The 24,243-nt window shown below is 35.2% G+C and overlaps 1 protein-coding gene and 1 long non-coding RNA gene across 5 annotated transcripts; one reads left to right on the top strand and one right to left on the bottom strand.

The window, feature by feature from the left end:
* Positions 1–1,453: 1,453 nt before the first annotated feature.
* LOC128238416 (uncharacterized) lies at positions 1,454–17,882 on the bottom strand. The gene is made up of 3 exons (XR_008261701.1): positions 17,632–17,882; positions 8,863–8,929; positions 1,454–1,661 (listed from the first exon to the last, which is right to left on the bottom strand). It is a non-coding gene; the product is annotated as an uncharacterized LOC128238416 (long non-coding RNA).
* LOC128238415 (thymidine phosphorylase-like) lies at positions 9,589–24,210 on the top strand. Of its 4 annotated transcripts, XM_052954324.1 has the most exons (10): positions 9,589–9,667; positions 9,984–10,195; positions 10,450–10,691; positions 18,590–18,792; positions 19,069–19,297; positions 19,951–20,069; positions 20,964–21,126; positions 22,066–22,293; positions 22,626–22,766; positions 23,179–24,210. In XM_052954324.1, the coding sequence occupies exons 2-10, from the start codon at positions 10,149–10,151 to the stop codon at positions 23,313–23,315; spliced, it is 1,509 nt and encodes a 502-aa protein (XP_052810284.1). In that variant the 5' UTR covers positions 9,589–9,667; positions 9,984–10,148; the 3' UTR covers positions 23,316–24,210. The 4 variants fall into 4 exon arrangements, with proteins under 4 accessions (XP_052810284.1, XP_052810283.1, XP_052810285.1 ...); XM_052954323.1 differs by lacking the exon at positions 9,589–9,667 and having other exon boundaries at positions 9,791–10,195; XM_052954325.1 differs by lacking the exon at positions 9,589–9,667 and having other exon boundaries at positions 9,791–10,691.
* The last annotated feature ends 33 nt before the right edge of the window (positions 24,211–24,243 follow it).

Genomic DNA, 24,243 nt, shown 5'->3' with positions numbered 1-24,243 from the left:
TCCCATTGTTGAACTTGTATCTCTCGTGGACAAAGGACTTTCTATGATGTGTACAGTTAATGGTTGAAGAGAACAATACCTCAATAGCAATTATAATGAAGCTATCACCCCATGCCCTCCGCTCCCCAGCCCCCACCCCCCGTTAAAATAAACACTTAACATAGCAACAACAACAGCAACAAAACACACTAAATAACACCCCCCCCCCATAAAACAACGAAAAAGGAAAAAAAAACCTGAAGAACGTAGCACAAAAATCTCAGAATTTTTAGTGAATATTAATGCAAGTGTGGATTGATTGACTGACATTCATGATCACAAAATTCATTTCAATCATCTTCGTACTACGCCTTCCAATGATGCTTGAGATCACCTGCTGATCCAGCCAGGGCGAGGGGTGTGGGGGGCGTACCCGGCACGCACCTCCTCCCCCTAACATCTACAAGTGGAACTATTTGTTTCACGTATTATGATGTTATAAATCCCTTTAAAAGCGTTGCAAACTAGATAAAGTTCAAATAAACATAGGACTAATTAAACTACATGAACTACATTGCCAGGCCTTAAATTATCCATATAAATAATCAAAAGTTGAATTTGAAATAGGTCAGCCATAGTATGTAAATGTCCAGTTTCTGAACGAGACCTGACCTAGTGAGCTTAAGATATCGCGCGTTAGTCGAGTAAAGAAGGCATAGCTACTCGATGACCACGGTTATGGACATAATGATAACACCAATAATAATAATACATTTTAATTTAGACATACTTTGACTTTTTAAAGATATTGTGGTTCGGTCCCTCAAACCAACTTTTCTACTTGATAGGTAATTAGAAACATCCAAGAGGCCTATCAGTATTTCAACTCTTTTTCGTAAACATAATCAGATACACAGGATAAATATATGGCTTGAATCAATTTGAAAAAAAAACGTTAAGATTTCTGAGCGTCCTACAACTGTGTCACAATCGGCTTACAGTCATGAGAAGCAGTCGTGATATGATTTCTTTTCATCATATGATTTCCGTTTGCCAATTAATTTCGAACCATCACAAGGTTTAAGCCAAATTCGGCCAATATGCGATAATCTCGTAAATGTTTCATAGTTTGATAAGAACTTATATGAATATTATACATGTAGCAAGTGAAAAGAGAATATAATTATACATTTGGTGCTTTAAAGCAAATGACAAGAAATGTCAACAAACTGTGGTCCCAATGTTGAACTTGTATCTCTCATGGACAAAGAACGTTCCATGATTTGTTAGTTAATAGAAGTAGAGTCCAACACCTATCATCAATAGCATTGGAGTGAAGAAATAGCCACCCCCACCCCTCCGCTCCCAAGCCCCCCCCCCCCTCCGTCCAAAGGAACACTGAAAATAGCAACAACATCAGCAACAAAAACACACAAACACACAAAATACCCCCCCCCCCATAAAACAACGCCAATGGTACAAAAGTAACAAACCTAGCTTAAAACTTTTAGAGTTTTTAGAGATTATAAATGCATGTGTAGACTGATTAACTGACATTTATGATAACAAAATTCATTTCAATCATTGACGCACTACGCCTTCCAATGCTGCTTGAGATTTCTAGCTGATCCAGACAGGGCGTTTCGTACCCGGAACGCATCTCTTCCGCCTAGCATCTACAACTGAAAATATTTGTTTTACGTATAATGATTTTACTACCCTCTTTAAAAGCGTTGCAAACTAAACTAGTTTCAAATAACCAAAAAGCTTATTAAACTACATGAACTACATTGCCAGGCCTTCAGAAGATTATTAACATAAATAATGAAAAGTTTCATTTGAATCAGGTCAGCCATAGTAAGTATATGTCCAGTTTTTGAACTAGGTGTGACCTAATGACCTTAAGATATCGCGCTTTGGTCGAGTAAAGGAGGCTTACTTTGGCGATGACCACAGTTATGGACATAGTTTTATACTTAGGTTGAATCCTAAATCTGATCGTGAAATTAATCGAAACAGAATTGGACTAGTATTATTTTAATTAATATAATTACCGTAAGGCTTTCAAGCTAGATTGCACTATTCAATCTAGAATTACGTTCATTTTCAGAAAATATCGGAACATAACATTGCATCATACTGAAGAAGGGCTTGAAGTGATATCACATTTCTAATTTAGAACACTTATCTAAAAGTGCAGTTTGTTTTGGCGGTTAAATGTATGGGCCATTGATATTAAACGATCAATAGTATACAAAAACACTGTTAACCAACTGACCTACTGTCTGGGATGTGGCAATCCCGTGAAGACTTAAAATTCTAGATGGCCTTAGAAATGACGCATACTTTTAATAGAATGTCAGATAACAGTCTAACAATAATCACATGCGACAATATTCACCTGACCATCCTATGATACTGTGTGATATTTCAATATTTAAAATTACTTATGTCTTACAATGGGTCCATGGAACACATTACAGACACAGTTCTTTATTTTGAGTAATATGTGAATATTAGTAAACATTATATGTTTAGGGGAAAGCCTTGATATAAAATGCGCAACCTATGGTTAAATTATTGAGGGAAATATTTGTCGATTTCGGTATCAAGGCGAAACCTGCATTAGTAAATGAACACCGAAGCAGAACAGCCATGCGGGAATATGGAAATATATTAATGATAACGAATGAAAGTAGCTCTTAGGCCCATGGTCGGTAATTTGCTCGCATTCCCAGGAACCGTTCGGTCAAAAGGGTTACTTGTGGTCCTCTGTTGAATATCACTTCATATGTATTTCTAGGCAAGTCTTTAATTGTATTAAATTTAAATGGAAGGATTTATATGTTTTGTTCTTTTTACTTGATTCTTAATTGTTGTCATGTTTATGCTGGCTCTGATAAGGCATATTTTTTAGTTGTGTTATTATTGATAAATTATTTTTGAACTAGTTAAATCCCATATCATTGCAATTATTGATAAACAAGTTTAATCCCCCGTATGGGAGGCATTGGTCAACTAGTTTAATCCCCCTGTATTGGAATTATTGGTCAACTAGTTTAATCCCCCTGTATTGGAATTATTGGTCAACTAGTTTAATTCTCCGTATTGGAATTATTGGTCAACTAGTTTAATCCCCCGTATTGGAATCATTAGTCAACTAGTTTAATCCCCCGTATTGGAATTATTGGTCATCTAGTTTAATCCCCCCGTATTGGAATTATTGGTCAACTAGTTTAATCCCCCGTATTGGAATTATTGGTCAACTAGTTTAATTCTCCGTATTGGAATTATTGGTCAACTAGTTTAATCCCCCGTATTGGAATCATTAGTCAACTAGTTTAATCCCCCGTATTGGAATTATTGGTCATCTAGTTTAATCCCCCCGTATTGGAATTATTGGTCAACTAGTTTAATCCCCCGTATTGGAATGATTGGTCAACTAGTTTAATCCTCCGTATTGGAATTATTAGTCAACTAGTGTAATCCCCCGTATTGGAATTTTTAGTCAACTAGTGTAATCCCCCGTATTGGAATTATTAGTCAACTAGTTTAATCCACCGTATTGGAATTATTAGTCAACTAGTGTAATCCCCCGTATCGGAATTATTGGTCAACTTGTTTATTCCCCCGTATTGGAATTATTGGTTAACTAGTTTAGCCCCCCGTATTGGAATTATTGGTCAACTAATTTAAGCCCCCGTATTGGAATTATTGGTCAACTAGTTTAATCCCCCGTATTGGAATTAATGGTCAACTAGTTTAATCACCCGTATTGGAATTGTTTTGGTCTGCTAGTTTACCCCCCCCCCCCCCCACCCCGAATTGGAAGCATTGGTCAACTAATTCCGGCTCTTCAAAGAATCTATCTATCTATCTGGAAACATACAATAAGTATATTAAGTAAATTCAGGGAAATATCAAACTGTGTTTCCCATTTGACAGGGTTGCTCTTTCAGTTAATCACTGGCTGCTGTTTTTCAAACTTGTTTACTAAAGACCTTTCTACCATTACGGCCATTTTGCTGTAATTTTAATGTTATCAAATACCAAATGTATCTGATTTTCTTTTTATAATCATATCAATGGGATAATTTGTTAAATGAATTGAATTTTCATAAAATTATTCCCAATAAGTAAAATTATAATAATATATAATAAATATTAGAGCGCTTCCACTAGGGACCAATCCATCGTCCTCAATTTGCAAGCGAGAGCATAAAACAAATAGGCACACGGGTTTGTAAACATTGAAACCAAGTTTGTTTATATTCAACTGTCCGTATTTATGTTCAGTAGATCGCTTGAACATACAATTGAACACATTTCAATGTTTTAACGAAATGTTTGCTTGCATACTTAGGAAGTGTTCGGTCCATTGAGTCACATGTCGTTCACTTACGGGATGTTTCGCTATAGTTCAGAATGGTAATAAGAATTATCTAAGAGGTCTGTGCAATCAGTTGTTCAACTCTTTTTTGTAAACATAATCAGAAACACGGGTCAAATTTATGGCTTGAATCAATTATAAAAAATCTTTTAGACTTCTGATCGTCCTAAAACTATGTCACATAAACGTTTTAAACAGTACAGTCATGAGAAGCAGTCGTGATATATTTTCTTTTCATCATATGAGTTCCGTTTGCCATTTTGTTTCGTAACATCACACGGTTTAAGCAAAATTCGGTCAAAGGCGATTATCTCGTAACTGTTACATAGTTGGTCTATGAATAATGTGAATGTCATACATGTAGCAAGTGAAATGCGCATATAATGATTCATTTGTTGCTTGAAAGCAAATGACAAGAAATGTCAACAAACTATGGTCCCATTGTTGAACTTGTATCTCTCCTGAACCAAGGACTTTCTATGATGTGTACAGTTAATGGTTGAAGAGAACAACACCTCAATAACAATTATATTGGAGCTATCACCCCATGCCCTCCGCTCCCCATGCCCCAACACCCCGTTAAAATAAACACTTAACATAGCAACAACAGCAGCAACAAAAACACACTAAATAACAACAACAAAACCCCATAAAACAACGAAAAAGGAAGGAACATAAAGAACGTAGCTCAAAACTCTCAGAACTTTTAGAGAATATAGATGCAAGTATGGATTGATTGACTGACATTCATGATCACAAAATTCATTTTAATCATCTTCGTACTACGCCTTCCAATGATGCTTGAGATCACCTGCTGATCCAGCCAGGGCGAGGGGGTGTGGGGAGCGTACCCAACACGCACCTCCTCCCCCTAACATCTACAAATGAAACTATTTGTTTCACGTATTATGATGTTATAAATCCCTTTAAAAGCGTTGCAAACTTAATAAAGTTCAAAAAAACATAGGACTTATTCAACTACATGAACTACATTGCCAGGCCTTAAATTATTCATACAAATAATCAAAAGTTGAATTTGAAATAGGTCAGCCATAGTATCTTAATGTCCAGTTTCTGAACTAGACCTGACCTAGTGACCCTAAGATATCGCGCTTTAATCGAGTAAAGATGACCACGATTATGGACATAATGTTAACACCAATAATAATAATACATTTGAATTCAGACATACTTTGACTTTGTAAAGATATGGTGATTCGGTCACTCAAACCAACTTTTATACTTGTTACTTTTCCGTTTAACATGGAGAACATCTTTGGCTTTATTTCACGCAAGTGTTTCGTGTTCCTTCTTAAGATTTTTTTAGACAAAAGATTTATGCGATCCCACTTCGCTCACTGCGTATATGATGTCAATAACTTGGGTTCTTGGTGAATTGTTAAACTATTAATAAATATAGCAAAATCGTCTTAGGGAAGGACCCATTGACCTATTTTTACTACATTTTTTCGCCCTTAAGTTGCGGCCCCTCTTACACCAAATCCTGGTGTGTCCCACCCAATGTACTCAAAGATAGTGCAACGGCATTTATATGGCATTTAATTCATCCCATTTTGTAAAAGTAGCACATGGATTGAATCTAGGTTATCGGGTACGATAAAATTCATTCATATCCTTTTTCAGGTCGTACTAGAAACGTATTGGACAAAACCTTACTCCTTACTAGGAAGTCCTTAGTGAAAACACTGTAAGATCATTGGTTTGACACAGCACGACCTTGTTTACTATCCAGCTATATAATTGACCTATTTAGAGGTTCAACTACGTCAATAAATCACTTGACATAGTTGTATAACCATAAGATTATGTAAATTCCATTAACGTTTCGTCCGTAAAAATGCTCTTTATAATATACAGCCAGTCAAGCAGATTCAGTACCAAAATTTGCAATCTTTCATTAATGATTATGCATAAAAAACTTTCGCGCCAAAATACCACGTGGCTGCACAAAGGGCGGAGCGAGTGGGCCAACTGAGTGCGAACACCAATAAACTAAGAGTTCGTTTTGGCGATCTAATGAGTGGCGGACCCGTGGTCATGTGGTGACACACTTGACTATCAATCCAGGGGTCGCAGGTTCGATCCCCCGTCGCATCACTAAAAAAATACTAATCGTCTTACGGGAGGGACGTTAAATTTGGGTCCCGTGTGACGGTGCTATACGCTGGTGCACGTTAAAGAACCAGGGTAGCTCTAACCAGTGTTACATTATGTCTGTGCACTATGCTCAAAAAACCTAAAATGACGAACAATCTTAACGGAGTACTCGCCGAATGGGCAAGGCCCGAGTACGAGTATAAATAAACTTACACACCCACCCACCCGCGATCTAAAGAAAGCTTTTTTGGCCTACGGCCTCGCTGCGCTCATTTTCTGTAGATCGCCAAAATGAACTCTCACATATACCATGGATATATGTGATATACATGGAGTTCTACAAATCCAAAAACGGATTTCTAGAATATGATGCGCGTTACTTTCCTGGTTAATCGCTAGCTCGCGTTAATAAATTACTATTGAAGTCATTCATAACGTGTGTACAAGTGCAGAGTGAAAAATCATTTGACTTCAAAGGGGTTCTCACATTTTTTTGACAGCAAAAATTTGAAACTAGAGCTATCACTGAAGGTGATTAATACCCCCGAACGCCGCCTCTCATTATGATTTATCATTGTATGAAGTTTTATGAAATTCCATCTAGTAGTTTTCAAGTTACTGTACGTACAAAAGTTTGACAAAAACAAACAAACAGGAAAAGGCAATAACTCTGTAATTTGCTAAAATAGTGTAATGATTTATGTACAATGAACTCCTTCTCATTGTGCTGTACCATTGTATAAAGTTTTATTACATTCTATCCAGTAGTTTTCAAGTTATGCTCAGGACAAGAAAAAAGTAACAAAGGGCAATAACTCTGTAATTGGCTGAAATAGAATTGCGGTTCCTGTACACTGCACTTCCTCTCATTATGATCTATCGCTGTATGAAGTTTAAGTAAATTCCATTCAAAAGTTTTCAAGTTATACTCCAGACAAGAAAAAGTAACAAAGGGCAGTAACTCTGTAATTAGCTGAAATAGAATTGCGGTTTCTGAACACTACATACCCCTTCTTTATGATCTATCACTGTATGAAGTTTTATTAAATTCCATCCAATAGTTTTCAAGTTGTGCTCCAGACAAGAAAAGGTAACAAAGGGCAGTAACTCTGTAATTGGCTGAAATAGAATTGCGGTTCCTATACACTGCACTCCCCCTCATTATGATCTATCACTGTATGAAGTTTTATTAAATTCCATCCAATAGTTTTCAAGTTGTGCTCCAGACAAGAAAATGTAACAAAGGGCAGTAACTCTGTAATTGGCTGAAATAGAGTAAAAGTAGATTTATAGTTCTTAAACACTGCACTTCCTCTCATTGTGCTTTACCATTATATGAAGTTCCAATGAATTCCATCCAGTACTTTTCAAGTTATACTCCGGACAAACAAAAGTAACAAAGGGCAATAACTCAGTAATGAGCAAAACTAGAGTTATGGTTTTTGTACATTGCACTTCCTCTCATTATGCTCTATCATTGTATGAAGTTTAATCCAATTCCATCCAGTAGTTTTTAAGTTATGCTCCTGACAAGGTAAATTGCAACGGACCGACTGACAAACCGACGGACCGCCGGATCGACCGACAAACCGACCGACAAACCGACCACAGGGTGACTCCAATATACCCCCTTCAAACGTGTGAAACACTTTAAATTTGCTTGTGTTTCAATGATGCAATCATTAGCCAAAATTACAGCGTTGCATAGTTGTAAAATAATCCGTCAAATTGAGAACCCCTTTGAATCCTCACCCTGACGTTCACATCTTAAGATTCTACAGGGACGAGGCCAGTAGACTAGAAATTACAATGCACAATTGTCAAGGTCTCAATTACACTGACGACAAACAAACGATGTCACAAGACATCAAACACAGATAACATAAAAATGTCGCAATCTTTAAATGATTAGATAAATGCCTTAGAATGGTCAGTAAAAAACAAGGGAGAAACAAAGGACATACACGACGGCACTAAGTTAACTAATACCGTGTTTTAAGGCTCACGGATTGAATGGGCCTGACAGCAGATGGTTCAAAATCGGCAAATATTTTAATTCTACAAGACAAGCCTAGAATTATCTATACGAGCTAGAATGAGGCCGATAGTTCATCAATTTGCATGATAAGAATTATATTTTGTCGCTTTTTAGCTGACTTAACCCGTTTAAAATTAGCGCATAATGGTTTTCCAGTTTATAGTGAGTATTCATCATGTGGAAGTCTCGTTATTATTACAAATATATATACTGACGCTATTTTCAATTTGACTGTTTTAACATGGTAGACAGCCCCAGTTAATTTCAAACTGGAGAAATACCAAAAAAATTGCGAAAGAAACATGTGTCGTGAGCGATTTGATATATTAGTACGTACGATTCATACGGCTACATTTTTATGTTCTTCCTGCAATTGTATCACCTGGTGTCTAGTCACTTTAAGGCTGTAAAAAACATTAGAATACATAACTACAAAACAACACACATAACACAACATATCAAGATATCGTCATTGGCAAACATTGGGGTTACCGCATTGACACAGGCAGTGAACACTAAGACGACCAATAAAGATGACGTCATAAATGCACTGGTTGAAGCACAATCGGAACACCCCGGCCATCTCCGCCATACACCCGCCTTGGATGTATGCCAGTGCACTTGTAAAATAAGTTCGTAAAATTAAAATGGCAGCAACGCCTACCAAGTAAGTGTCTGCCTGTACTTTATGTTTAATGTCAGATATGCGACGGGGGTACAGAAAAATCTTTCTAGTTATTCGATTACAATTTTTTTTCACACATAACACAGACACACGCACGCACGCACGCGCGCACACGCGCACACACACACACACGTGCGTCGCACGCACGCGCGCACGCACGCACACACACACAAACACACACCCGCACGCACGCACACACATACACACACGTGTACACGCACGCCATATTACATATCGATCAATATCACTATTGTACTTAATTCACAAAAGTGTATCAAATATCATCTGAACCGAACGATTTTTGTTCAAGCAAACAATTAATGACAATCAGGTAGAAAGAATATGCATAGATTATAAAAAAAATACAGCATTTAAGACTAATTAAAGCCAAATTCTTATCAAATGCCTATATATTCGACTTGAAATATAGAGAGCGAAGGATTAAATGGACAAACCGGTATTCTTTACACTTCTATACGCTTTCGTACAAATTTCAATCGTTTTCATCGGCACATAACGATCTGTTTGCATCTGGAACTTGCTTTAATTTACTGTATGGTCTTAGGAAGAGATTAAATCATAAGCTAAATGTTACTTTATCATGTCATATGAGTTTTTGGAAACTGTTTCACGTATGGAAATAAATTAATATCAAATATTATGGTCCGTTTGCGTAAGCTATATTTAATTAGGGCTGTAGTTTAAATTACCTCGTCTAATGGCGCCTGTTATAAAACAGCGAATGTTTAAAGTACAGGGGAGTTTTGTTTCAGGCTGCGTTATCTTAAGGAGATTGAACGGCTTAAGGACTTGACAAGTTGTGTACTCAGTAATCAGGGCATGAATGGGCTTCGTTAGAGTATGTGAATGAATATAGATCACGGTTACAACTTCGATGTACTTTTCTTCCGTACATGTTTGTATACTGACATTTCGCTATGATAAGGAGTTTGTATCGCAAATACCACAAGATACGACCTTACTAGTAAGTGGGAGATAACAGTGTCAGTTTATATTTTGACTGGACATATTCTGAAGCCATTAACCGATATTTTGCTTTCACATTCCTACATACATGTAGATTTCCAAACATTTATAAAAGCTCTATATATTTCGGATCACGCTCAAATACGATCCATTCTCGGTCATCACAGTGTTAATAACGGTCAGAAATAAACTTTGCTGAAAGTTGTGAATCGTAAAGTTGAACTTTAAATATCGGATTGATTATTTCTTAAGTTTCAGTGTGAACACTTCCTTAAGAAAATTTATTTCCTGCTGCACAAAAAACACAAATAAGTACCTAAAGAACGGAACGGAAAAAATGGGTTCTCAAAACAGGCAACGAGTTGATAGCGTTTTTCGTCTCCGAATAGCTGACATAATAAGGAAGAAGCGTGACGGGGAGTCGTTGTCTATAGAAGAAATTGAGTTCTTTGTGGAAGGTGTGGTCAATCGGTCGATACAAGATGCCCAGCTAGGTGAGTTATTTTATTTTTCGATTTACTGTTGATTTTTTAATTGGCTCTTAAAACTGATGTCAAATGCAAAGACAAAAACATTGAGCAGAAAGTAATCGGCTCTCGGATTAACTCGACCACATGACCAGACTTAGTTAAAAAAACCCACCTACAAATAATATTTTTAAAATCATTATCATAAATGCAATTGATTTTTTTCTTGCAATTTCAAATGAAGTTCCTTGAATAATCAAACCATTTGATTCGCAACTATTTTCATTATTGATTAGAAAAGCGGCATTGACAGGACGTTAAATGTCGGCAGGCAACATGCAGTTATGCACATTAACATGTCTTTATATATACTCCATAAGTAAATATCTTCGAAAGCCAAAATGATTTTTTTACCAATAATCATCAATTATCTAGATAAGATCAGTTTCATTAGGAGTGGACTATTCAAGTAACAAATTTTTAAACCGACCTTTGATTTGGACGTCATTAATTATGCTTTAAAATCGATTTCCATGTTTATAAACATCTGAAAACTAGTGACAAATCACTCACTTGTGTTTTGGTGACACACGCTACTATGGCCAAACAAAAAATACCTGTGTTTTCGGTTACGTGCCGTACAGGATGAAATGTTTGCCGAACTCTGCTATACAGCTCAATGCTGTTGAGAAAAGATCACAAAGATTTTACGCCCCCAAAATGCGGACATTTTATGGCGTCCACTGACAGTATTGACGCCGCCATTTTGTTTTCCTGTTGACAAAGGGTCTCGGTAATACAGATCAGGAATGAGTGTTTATTCTCCGGACCCGGGACCAGAGACACCGTAACAACGAAAATAAAGATGTATTTAGAAAAAATAGGTTTCGTAGTGTTACCGGAAACACAGGTATTTTTTTTGGCCTGACCAAACCGTGCTTGAGACAGATATATCATTGATAAACAAGAACTGACATGTTAAAACAAATGCTAACGTGTTTTGCTAATGTGGTCCTATCATAGTTGAACTTAAAGATGCACTCTCACATATTTACAGTTTAAGCATTTTTGGGGGGTAAATGTCACTAAAACTATAGGTCATAGACACCAAAGCAGGAGTTCATTCATACCAAACTACTGAGTTTGAATGAGCTATCTTTTGTGCAAATGTACGGATTGTTTTTTTTTTTTATATAAGACTGCTAACAAAATAGCCGTTTTTCATATTTCTGTTCGAAAAGTTATGGTTTATGGCTAAAAGCGTTACTAACGCTTTAAGAATTTTTTTATATGACTGCAAAGAAGCCATTGATGCAAAAAAAAACAAAACAATCAGCGAGTACTATCGAGAAATCAGTTAATTTCTGTTTTCTCCGGTGAACTCGCTTCCAAATGTATCTTAATGGCTACAGAACACGCATATTTTGTTTTACTTATACTCTGGGGCATATGCCTGGCTCATTGCAACAATTATGACTATATGCCGATTTCTCCGACGTTCACATTTGGTTTATATATTATACACCTATTTGTTTGTCCGTCCCAGTCAATATAGATATAATTCAGAATGACATGACTAAACAACAGAAGCCCGGTGCAACTTTTAAATATCATTAATTCGATAATAACAAAAAATCAATAAAATATATACATGTCTTTCTTGTAAATCAATAGAAACACATCATCAAAACTAGGATTTATCTACATTGTCCTTTCTATCTACTATATGGAAAGTAATTCAACCTTCACATGAAACTCGATAAAAGCTATTTAAGTTATTGCAAGCATTTACTTCCTTTAAGTGGAAATATCGGTCATACATATACTCATTTAGAAACGCATTAAGGCCAAACCAATTAAAAGTTTTATTCATCGGAATATGGTCGTTAATATTTAAAGAGAGTGGGAGAAATAGAAATAAAATACAAAACCCTTTATATATTTTCAAAACTGGAATGGGCAACGGCGAAAGATTTTACATAGTTATTTCAGACCATCGGAAGTTTGTCGAGAAATGTTTTGCATTGTTTGATGGAAAATGATTTACAAGATGTCGTTTTGGAGAAACATAATAAGCTCCGCTTTCGTTTCAGCACGATTCAATATATCATGTATATAATGACATACACACTATTGCAATGTAAGATATTTATGTTGAATATAATGTTTAAAGTGACACTCTTATTCAAAATCAATACATACACATTTATAACAAACATAAATTTTGACTGATAAACCTTTAACTACTTACTAAATAATGCATGTGCGGAAAATATTAATTACTGAGAACAATATTGTTGCCGTGTATTTAATAGCAGAAAGCGCAAAAATATTAAACGATTGGTGAACGTTAAACGATTTACTGTGGTCTACTATAGTTTCATAAGGTCGAAATACCGTGTTTTATGCTAATTTCTTTTAAATTCAACTCGGTATCCTTCATAAGAACCATTGTTTTCGACATTTATTCATCCAGTTTGGAAGATTAAAACAATATTATTAACTGTGGTAAATCTTATTTGGGAGTAAGTGAGCATCTTTAAAACTAGATGCGTTTTGACCTTTTTGTTTGAATAGCTTATATTAATTTCTTTGTGGCGTTAAGTTGAAACTGATTGATGGATTTCTTCATCAAAAGTTGTAATGTAAAAAGAGCTTATCCAGTGTGTATAATAATCGAGGGATGAATGCGAAAAAGTTCTAAGTGACATTAAATAAAGAAGCAGATAGAACTTTTTCGCTTTCACCCCTCGATATACCACGTGATGAAATGCTACTTCGGAAGGCAAAATTTTGCTTCGAATGAAGACTTGAAACAAAGATATTTTTCCTATTTTCTTAACTATTAACTTAACATAGCTCAGTCTACGTCGCTTACAGAGCCCCGCTTTCGGTCTTTTGCCAAAGTTTGAATGAAAGTTTTGTTTCTTATCGTCAAACCTTTTCACAATACGGCCGTCTGACGGTGCACTGTCAAAACATACACTGTTATCTTTTTAAACTGATCTTTTGCACCATGTTATGAAGAAAGGTCAAAGCTTTCAATTAAAGCGATTATCTGATTCCAAATTAATTTAACAATTATCATAAGCGATTTATCGATGTAAAGTACTCGCTTGATATATATTAAACATTATGTGCGTATAAATATGTACGAAAGCAAAGTTTTTAAACGGACAGTCATTAAATATCTAAATTTCTTGCGAAGAACTTTCGAAAGATAACGAGTGGTGTCGGAACACAGCGAAGTCAAACTATAGTTACTATAAATAACATGTCATAAGTCTGACTTCTGTACACGGCGGTCCGTAACTACCAATCTATTAAAAAGTAAAACTGAGAGTACAACATATGTAAAACGGCTGCGTTGCATTTTTCACTGTTGATTTCTTCGATATAATGCATAAGGTCCATATATAGCTGAATAAACGCGTTAAGAATATATGTATGATTACATTAATTTTCGAACGTAAATATGAAAAAAACCCATCTCATTTTTGTCAGCAGTGTTATAAATATCACTGGTTTCTAGATATGCACGAAAAAAATTGCTACTTCCAAGACATAAAAAAATAGTTGTCAAAACGATCAACCAGTGGGAGTGCAGGTTTTATGGCGGCATGACAACCTGTGGGAGTGCAGGTTTTATGGCGGCATGACAACCTGTGGGAGTGCAGGTTTAATGGCGGCATGACAACCTGTGGGACTGCAGGTTTTATGGCGGCATGACAACCTGTGAGAGTGCAGGTTTTATGGCGGCATGACAGCTATGTACAGCGAACGGTTAAAGTCCATCATTTTGAACATGCACTCAGTTGTCCCTTTTGTCGGTGTGCCTAATGTAGTCTTACATTTACTTAAGTACACAGAGAACGCACATTCATTTTGTTAGAAAACAAGACTAATGATATTAAATAGTTTGGGCGATAACAACCCAAAAGGGGAAACCTTATATGGAATATAACCATGTTTGAAGGACATAAATAATCTAAAAATGATTTTGGATAAAAACGATAAAGACAAATTTAAAAAAAGAAAGGAAAAGAAATATATCATTAAAACAGGAGTTAACTTAATATTAATTAATATTTGGCCTCGCAATGAATAAAACAATAAATAACCCTAATCATATAATCTAGTTTATCAAAAAGAGTTTAATATTCACTTAAGTCAGATAGCGCTCTTGGTGTCGCAATACTCCCATATGCGCGTCTTTCCTACGCTGGAAGACAATCTACTATGTCAAAAGCCAATAAATAATATAAAAATCTCAAAAATGAAGTTTTTGGAAAATGAATTACTTTATAAAAAATATACAAAATGTATAATTATGTTATTTTTTTATAAGGCTATACCTAGGACAAGCTATCATTTTCTTTATACTTCATATATGAACATGTATTAATATAGGATAGCATGCGTGCACTAAAACCTTGTTATCGGAGATAACATAGATCTGCGCAAGGCTGCCTTTTGATTTATGATGATTCATTGAGTGGAATGCATTCGTGCTATGACATTATCTTCCTTAAATATACCATAAAAACAATATACTGATATACGAGATAGCATTGAAACGCGATGTAAATAAACGCACATAATGAGCCGTTATCTGACGAAAGCAAAACGGGATACATGACTTCCAAATGATGACTTGGATCCTCCCCAACAAGCCCCGCAAACTTTTTATTTGAATGCAACATTTGCTGATTTAACGTAAGATCAGTACAATAGGGTTTCATCTAAAGAGTATTAGCCGGGTGCTCCCCACTGCCCCTTTTGTTTTCATGGAGACCAGGGTGCACCTTTATCCCTTCTTGCTTTGAAGATTCTTCTATTAACAAAATAAATCATTACATCTAGGTTCTAAAAACTTCGAAACAATATACCCATTTTAACATCAGCTCCCTTTCCTTTTTCTTAAGCATCATGCTTTTTTTCAAACCTCGATAAGTGTGTAAGGCCGTATTTGGTCGCGACTTGTTTTATAAGTAGCATCCGTTTTCCAAGATTGCGGTTACACTATTTTATTTATAGTATAAGTAAATCTATTAATAAATAAAACACTTAAATTTGATTAAGTTGAACTTAATGCAACAAACTTAGGTTACGGTAACCTGACTTGTTTACGTTTTCAGTTGAGTAATGTACCTGCTATCCTTGTCGTTTGATGGATAACATATCATTACGCTATTAAGCGTCAAAAAGAATTCCCTTTCATTAAAAGACTCCCTTAATAACACAAGGAAGACAACGATATCAACAATATCGCTGATTTTATGATTACGATAAAATCGTCCGCTTTGGAAAAAATGTACACTATAATGCGTTAAATAATTGTAAACATCACGTAGATCACATGACAAAAACTGTTAGAAGGAGGGCTAAAGAGAAACTAGTCTCCTTTGCAATATCCGTCTACAACTGGCGATATATAAGGGCGCACCAGTCTTGCTACTTCTATACAATTGTCACATTCTGAAGAAGTTAAATTGAAAGGCGTAGACGCGTCTTTGATTTATAAGTTAAATCTTGGGTTGACTGAACAAAGCAATACCGTCCGGGAAGAATTTTGAACAAATTTAAATTATATTTGTTGTTTGAAAGCGATAGAAGAAAAATCCAAATCCAAAACAAAAATGCCTCCTTGCTCAAGAAGCATCAATCGGGGAACTATTCCTAACTTGATTCAAAAGAAAAGAGATGGAAACTCCCTAACTCGTGAAGAGGTGGAATATTTTGTGCGAGAAGTAGTAGCAGGTCATGTGCAAGATGCGCAATTAGGTACGAATATTTATGATACTTGTATTATAATTAAAAATGGAAAGTTGAGTTATTTGGTGTTTGTTTTTACTGCCCAAATTGATATTTATGTGTGTTTTTTTTTCAATTTTATTTTACCGACCAAAGTGCCCCCATTAATTTACGAACATTTATAATAACAAATTAAACTTTACAAAAACACATCTAATTTAACATGCGGTACTTTTTCATCAAATCGGTTATTGTATAAAAATAACATTTTAATTTTATAAAAAATCTCAACTTTGTTTGATTTTTTTTTGTTCCTGTAAAGTTATTGGTTCTTTCTGCGTTTACTGCAGGCCTTACCTGCTTAAACTCATTATGAATGCATTAAAGGTATTAAATTTTGTAAATCTACCTTGAGTTTGATTTTTTGTAATAGTTTTATTTACACTATTGCGTGCACTGTTATTGCGTCGGATTATTTTCAATATTAGCAATTGTTACATGATTATGTATTATGTATAAATAAACCATTTCGTCACCTTAGTGCAATAACTCAATAACTGCATAAAGAAATAGAAGTAAATATTGCGTTCTTGCACTAAGGTGGCGATTTATGATGAATCAATATTCAATATGTTTTATAAACATGATTTAACGCGATATTGATCTATAAATAGAAATTTGGAATTCCACAACACAGAAGCCAATCCTACCTATAAATCTATCAAAGATTATTGGCAACATTAGCATTTTAACATGATTATGTATGATGTATAAATAAACCTTTCATGATGAAACAAAGAACATCTGTATGAACAGGATTACGCGCGATATTGATCTATAAATATAATTTTTGAGTTCCACCACACAGAAGCTAATCCTACCTATAAATCTGTTAGTAGATTATGGGAAATTTTATCATTTTTACATGATTATGTATTATGTATAAATAAACCCTTTATACTGAAACAAGAGAACATTTTTACAAACAGGATTGAACGCGATATTGATCTATAAATAGAAATTTGGAGTTCCATGACTCAATCCTCATTGAGTCAATTCGATCTAAAAATAGATCAATTTCACTCTGTAAATATCTAAAATATTTCTCCTGACCCTGTTTCTAAAAATGACGCCGTAAGTTTAGCAACGTCAACAATTCAGAGCATTTATCATTAAATCATATTGATTTGAGGAAAAAATGCATATCACTTACTCAACTAACTGTTTTAATCCACAGGAACACACAGCATATAGTTTTTAGTATTCATATTGTTTTGATTAAAGACAATATAAATGGATAATTATACAACAAAATCATGTTCATTATTCAGAATGCATTCTCTATAGGTATATATTCTTAATTTAGCGTATTCAAAATATATATGACATATTTAACGTGTTTATATACATTTTATGTCACTTAAATATTCCTTTCTGAATACATTACTGTCTAAATTCAGTTAAGCAGTTGAACGTCAAGGACATGCCTTTAACCTGAAGAAAATCTGTGTTTACATGGTTACATATCACTATGCAAAAACAACTAGTCTGAATTATCTTCCCCAAAAACTATTAAAAAAAACGTCATGCTAATGCCTTGAAATATTATGAATTTGTTCCATATGACAGCATATTTAAAAGCGAAAAAGCAAATAATTTTATACTTCATGCCTGACTTGTACACGCAATACTTCATTTTTCAAATACATCAATTACAGCCTATTGGAAATAAAGCTTGCAATACACAGTGTTTTAAACAATTACATTGATTGATAAACTGAATGAGCCTAAAGTAGAATCCTAGATATAGACACAGATGAATTGTTATGATCTTTTACACCGGAGTAATGTTTTAAAATATGAAAATCTTAGTTTTATTATTGTCCCAGTAAACTTAATTTGTGATTTCCTGTTCAAAGTATTAAAACAACTAGCCATTATATATCAAGTACGCACTGCCTGAATTCAACTTTCGTTTACAAAGATATCAAATTTACATCCGAATTTTGCAAAAAAAATTCTGAGTAAAAGTTTGGTGCCTATTGGAGCGTCGGTTTGTGTGCAGGTCGGGGGTTGGGGTTGGATAGTAGCGCGGGATTTTGCGGAAAAGAGTGTGATACAGAGGCGTAACAGATACAAGGGCGTAATGCTTTTCTCTCTTTCTCTCACAGGCGCCATGCTGATGGCGATGTACATCCGCAGCCTTGATTCTGAGGAGACGACCTACTTGACGCGCGCAATGACACACAGTGGTGAGGTTCTGAAGTGGCCAGCGGAATGGAAGGGCAGGATTGTCGACAAACACAGCACTGGTGGAGTTGGGGACAAAGTCAGCCTGATTCTCGCACCCGCCTTGGCCGCGTGTGGTATGAAGGTGAGTGCAGCTTTCAGCAGGGGACAACAAGTACACAAAGAAAAATAAAACACCTAAACGAAAAGTAACAGTAATTCGAATTCCATAAATACAATTCCACCTAAAAGGAACCATACAACTGCAGAAATAGTATAATGTTAAATGCTGTAAATTGTCAACTCCAACAAAACTACAACAAATCTATTAATTGTTGAAATAATAATATCATAGCACAAGAAATCGCCATATGTCTAGCGAAAAGAAGGCACTAGCGAATTCTCACTCTCTTTATCACAGGTACCGATGGTGTCGGGGCGCGGTCTGAGTCACACAGGCGGAACACTCGACAAACTTGAAGCCATTCCTGGATTCACGGTTTCCCAATCGCACGCAAACATGATCAAGATTCTTGAAAACGTCGGCTGCTGCATTGTTGGACAGACGAGCAATCTCGTGCCAGCAGACAAAATTATGTATGCCACGCGCGATGTGACGTCAACGACAGAAAACATTGGCCTAATAACATGTAAGGACACAATTTAAGATGTCTGTGTATATTCAAATTAATTTATTTGCTGTTGAGATATCTGTATCAGCTTAACGATCGGTAACATTTTTTAGCTCTATCTTGTAGGTAATGAGTTGTTAAACAAATACTGTTTTTCGACTCTGTTGCATTTCGTATATAACGGTTTGAACTTAATATTGACATTTCATTTATAATTGAAAGTTTACGGAGAAAACTAAAAAAAACATCAGTTTAACAATGTCAAAATTAGTCATGGCCTATCCAGTAAAATTAAAAAGTATTTTTTTACAGAGGATTTTGCATTGTTTGTTGTTGGCCATCGCCAACCAAACCGCAATGCCAAACAAAACGATATAAAAGAAAGCTTTAAAATTTACCGTACATAAGCCTAGAAAAACATTTTTATTGTTGCTAGCCCGATATAAGTATCGTTAATCTTTGATAACACTAACCTAATGTTCTTCTCTCACGTCGCTTATAAATGTGAATTTTAATCATTTGATGGTACACACATTAAAAAAAACTACTCGTGATTGTTCGCAAAATGTTTTGTATGCAATATATTCGAGCATTTTCTTTAAACGATGCACAGAAACACACAATTCATCATTGATGTCTGATCTTAACAAGTGTATGTCTTGATGTTTCAGCCTCAATAATCTCCAAGAAAGTCGCCGAGTCATTGGACGCCCTTGTTCTAGACGTGAAAATTGGGAAGGGGGCTTTCCTAAAGAATGAGAAAGACGCACGAGAACTTGCACAAAGAATGGTAATTGTGTTGTTATCTGACCTTTTAAATTTATTTTATTTAGTACGTATGCTTGAATAATATTATTGTATGGACTTTTGTTCGTCAGTCACTAAAAGAAGACAAAAACAGGAACGACACCGCCGCCGCCACCACCACCACCACCACCACAGTATTTGAGAGTATCAGATATATCGTTATATAACATGTCTTTACTCTTGTCTAAGTATAGATCATACTATGTACTGTTTTACTGTTTAAATTAGACGCTATTAAACAAGGTCTTTACGATCAACATATAGGCATATGAAACAAGAAGTACATTTTAAAAAATGTTACCTTGTTTTCGGGTGATAATCAACAACGAAAAACTGCCTACCCAAAATATAAATATCGATTCATAATGATCAAACATACATGAAAGCAAGTCGAATGATAAAACAAAACACACGCGATCCAAGAATTAATTGGACCATGAACCAGTTGTGGTTGACCTTATCTAACTATGTCCTAAACCTTGGTTAAACTTTTGACCAACATGTATCAGAGTCCAGCAACTGTTCCATCACCCTCAAATTTTAGAAAAAAGTTTTGTAGGTCAGCCAAGGGCGATTGAGTCTACTATTCTCTGGTTAATCTATATGATTGTATAAGTTAGAATGTTTTAAAATTATACTATGATGATCGACGCTGGGGCTTTTGATACTTTCTCTTATATATAACAGTTTTTCTAAATTTACTCTTTGTTTTTTATCAACAAAATGTGTAAACCATACTTAGTTCGTGTTAATAAAAGAGAAAGATAAGAATGCTATATCCTATATCAATCATTAATATTTGATTTTATAAATATCAAGTGACTACTAAGGGGCTTTTGTGCGTATACAGTTCTCATTGCAGTAATTTTCCTATCAGGTTGCCGCCGGAAACGGATCTGGTGTGCAGACTGTTGCCCTACTTACCGACATGAATTCACCAATCGGAAAGAAAATCGGAAACGCTTTCGAAGTGGCTGAATCGATTGAGTGTCTACATGGCAATGGTCCAAACGATTTAACAGACCTCGTAACAAGACTTGGTATGGCGAAAGTCGGTTTATTAGTATTTTATCATCTCACATTTGACCTATCCCTAAACCTGTATATATGATTATATAAACACTTGTTTGGTTCACATCTTAATCTTAGTTACCCACTGACGCAGTGGCCCAATTTTCTGATTTGTTGTGGCGGGAAATGAGGCGATATTTACTTGTCCTTGAAATGTCGTGTTGGAGAAAGTTATGTAAATGAATATTTCTGTTATCGCTATTTGTATAGTGATGTTTGAATTGCACATAATTAAGTGGGTTACTCATGTGATGTACTTTAAGATAACAGTCCTTATAAGGGATCATTCGGTTATGGTATTGAGTGGGGATTTTCTTTACGTTGCGCTAGCCTCTTTATCGAATATACTCCTTAACTTTTGACTGAACTATACACGTGACTCTGCAATGATTTGACCTTTGAACTACTTACTATGTACCCCCCCACCCAATATATTGCATGCCATTTTGGTGAATAAATACCCATTAATTAGTACAAGTATTGCTCTTCCTTCTTTTATATTCAAATTATTTCTATATGTCTTGGGTTAGTTAATACATAAGTTGTATTGGGTTAGTTACTACATAAGTTGTCTTGGGTTAGTTACTACATAAGGTGTATTGGGTTAGTAACTACATACGTTACTACTATCTTCTACTAAGATGCGAAATCGAGAGTAATTCAAATCAGGGCCAATGTTTACAAACTTTTTAAAGTTTGAAACTAGACCCAGACTCATGAAAAGCAAGTTTCTTACATGGCAAAATCTAAACATTTACGTTGGAGTGTATGCAGCACTTTTATGATCTGCATAACAGAAGGATACATAGCTTAGAGTTGCCGTTTCGACTACTGAGTCTGAAATCAAACATCAGAACTTTCGATCAAAACTAAACTAATATAATTGTAAACTTACATGTGTTCTTCAGGTGGACAGCTTCTGTACAAAATCAACGCGGCAGAAAGCATGGATGCGGCTATTAATATGATAGCTTCGACGCTGAATGACGGAAGAGCCCTTGCCAAGTTCCGGGCCATGATCGTGGCTCAGGGTGTCCAAGAGGAAATTGCGGACAAACTGTGCCGCAAGGGAGCGGATGTGTTTGAGGTCTTGCCCAAGGCAAAATACACATATGAAATTCAATGTGCAAAATCAGGTATTTACTGAAATAATGCTGTTAATCTTATTTATTCTAAAGAGCTAATGAGATAAATGGTCCGATCTGCCGACATTTCCGATATTTGAAAGATTCGATTTCTTTTTTGGTCTTTAGTTCAAAATAACTTTTGAAGTTCTCAAAAAAGAGACAAATAACAGGTGAAACTTTGTTGACACTTTGTTTTCGTTAAATATATTTTAAAAATAAATTTCCGAACAATCTGAGCTTCAAGATTCTTTCCGTCATACGCTTTAATGAAACATGCCTTATTTCACGACTTTGTTCGTTCTTCTCTATATAAATATTGATTTTCCTTCGACCATATACAGGCCACATCCACAGCATCGACTCAATGAATTGTGCCATAGTAACAGGGAAGTTGGGAGCTGGCCGAGCAAAGGCGGGAGAGGTCATTAACTTCGCGGTTGGAATTCATTTGAAAAAGCACATCGGTGACGCTATAGAGAAAGGTTGGTACATAAAAAACTTTATTTCATTTGTATCATAGATTTGTTGCTTAAGAAAGACTTACTGTGGTTACCGTACCAAATGTGCTATGGTTTCTGATTTGTACCGTTATTTGTGTTTATCCTTCTTTACATAAGCGATGTTTATGTTAATAAGATAAGCAGCATGGCTTCTTTCGTGATTTCCTGAAAAAAGTTCTTTTAATTATTACGGGACAACGTGCTAAATGAGATGATTTAAAGAAGTAACGTTAGTAACTTTTAGACAAAAGACAATAAGTAAAAGTGTTTTAATAAAAATAAAACAACAATTCCAATTATATCTTATTCATGTATGTGTTTATATATTGATTGCAATTTTACAGACATTATTGATTCATAATATAAATTGAATGTAATCCCCTCACTATTTCAGACGAAGTTGCGATGGTGGTCCATCACGACGAGGATGGCATTTTTCCTGAAGAATTTGCAGGTTTGCTCAAGGACGCGTTTGTTATTGGTGATCGCCCGGTCACGCACGCCACACGTGTTCTTGACGTTATCACGTAACTATCGAGACGTCATCACGCTCACCACGCTCAGACATTAGTTCATTGTAAATAAAATGATATCCGACACAACGTGTCGTAAGAATGTGTAGAAGAAGTTGTTATATCTGTTATTAACATGCTCTTGAAGAGACAAAATTCGATTACACGTTGATTTCGAACTCTATGTCGTACATTTTATGCATGCAGTCATATTACAAAGGACATAACCAATACTGTAGGGACAACAAGGAGTTTTAACTGTTTCAATAGTGTTGATGTTGGTACAAATGGCGACTCCAAATTGTATCTTTGTTTTTTCATTGTATTTCATCTATAAAAATATTCAAGTTATTTCATCATGTGCAGCTACTTTGTTACGTTCGTTTGTTATTGATTTATTTGTGTGTTGTTATTTTAATTTGATTTTGTATATACCTATGCATACATATTGTTTGGATTCTATAAACATTCGCCATATTGTCATGTTGATTATTTTAGTTGGTGTCACTGGAAAATGTAATGAAGCTTTTGTCCCTTTTCCCGCCTTTTTCATTTAAATACCAGAGACTTTTCCTATCTTGCAGATAACGCTCGGATTTTTTATTGGGTCTTGACAGTGTATGATATTGATTATTTATAAAAAGTCGTTAATTTACAACAAGGAAAGCTTGCCATTATTTAGACGGTTGATAACACACTAAGTAAATAAGAATTGCATTTTTTTTCTTATGAGAATCAAAGAGTCATTGAGTCGATTGAGAAACTGATGTTATGTAACCTTTTTTTTACAATCTGTTAGGCCGATAGGTTGATTTACCAAATCGTGTATTATTTTAAACATGTTTTTTCTTTGTTGATATATTTTGTTGATGTATATGTTTTACATTTAGAATAAAACTGGATAATGATAGTAATACGAGTTTCTTTTATAAATATTTTTAAAGGTG

Source organism: Mya arenaria, chromosome 6 (assembly GCF_026914265.1).
Source record: "Mya arenaria isolate MELC-2E11 chromosome 6, ASM2691426v1".
Lineage (NCBI taxonomy): Eukaryota > Metazoa > Mollusca > Bivalvia > Myida > Myidae > Mya > Mya arenaria.
The sequence above is the reverse complement of the archived record's forward strand: the minus strand, read 5'-3'. Positions and strand labels throughout refer to the sequence as shown.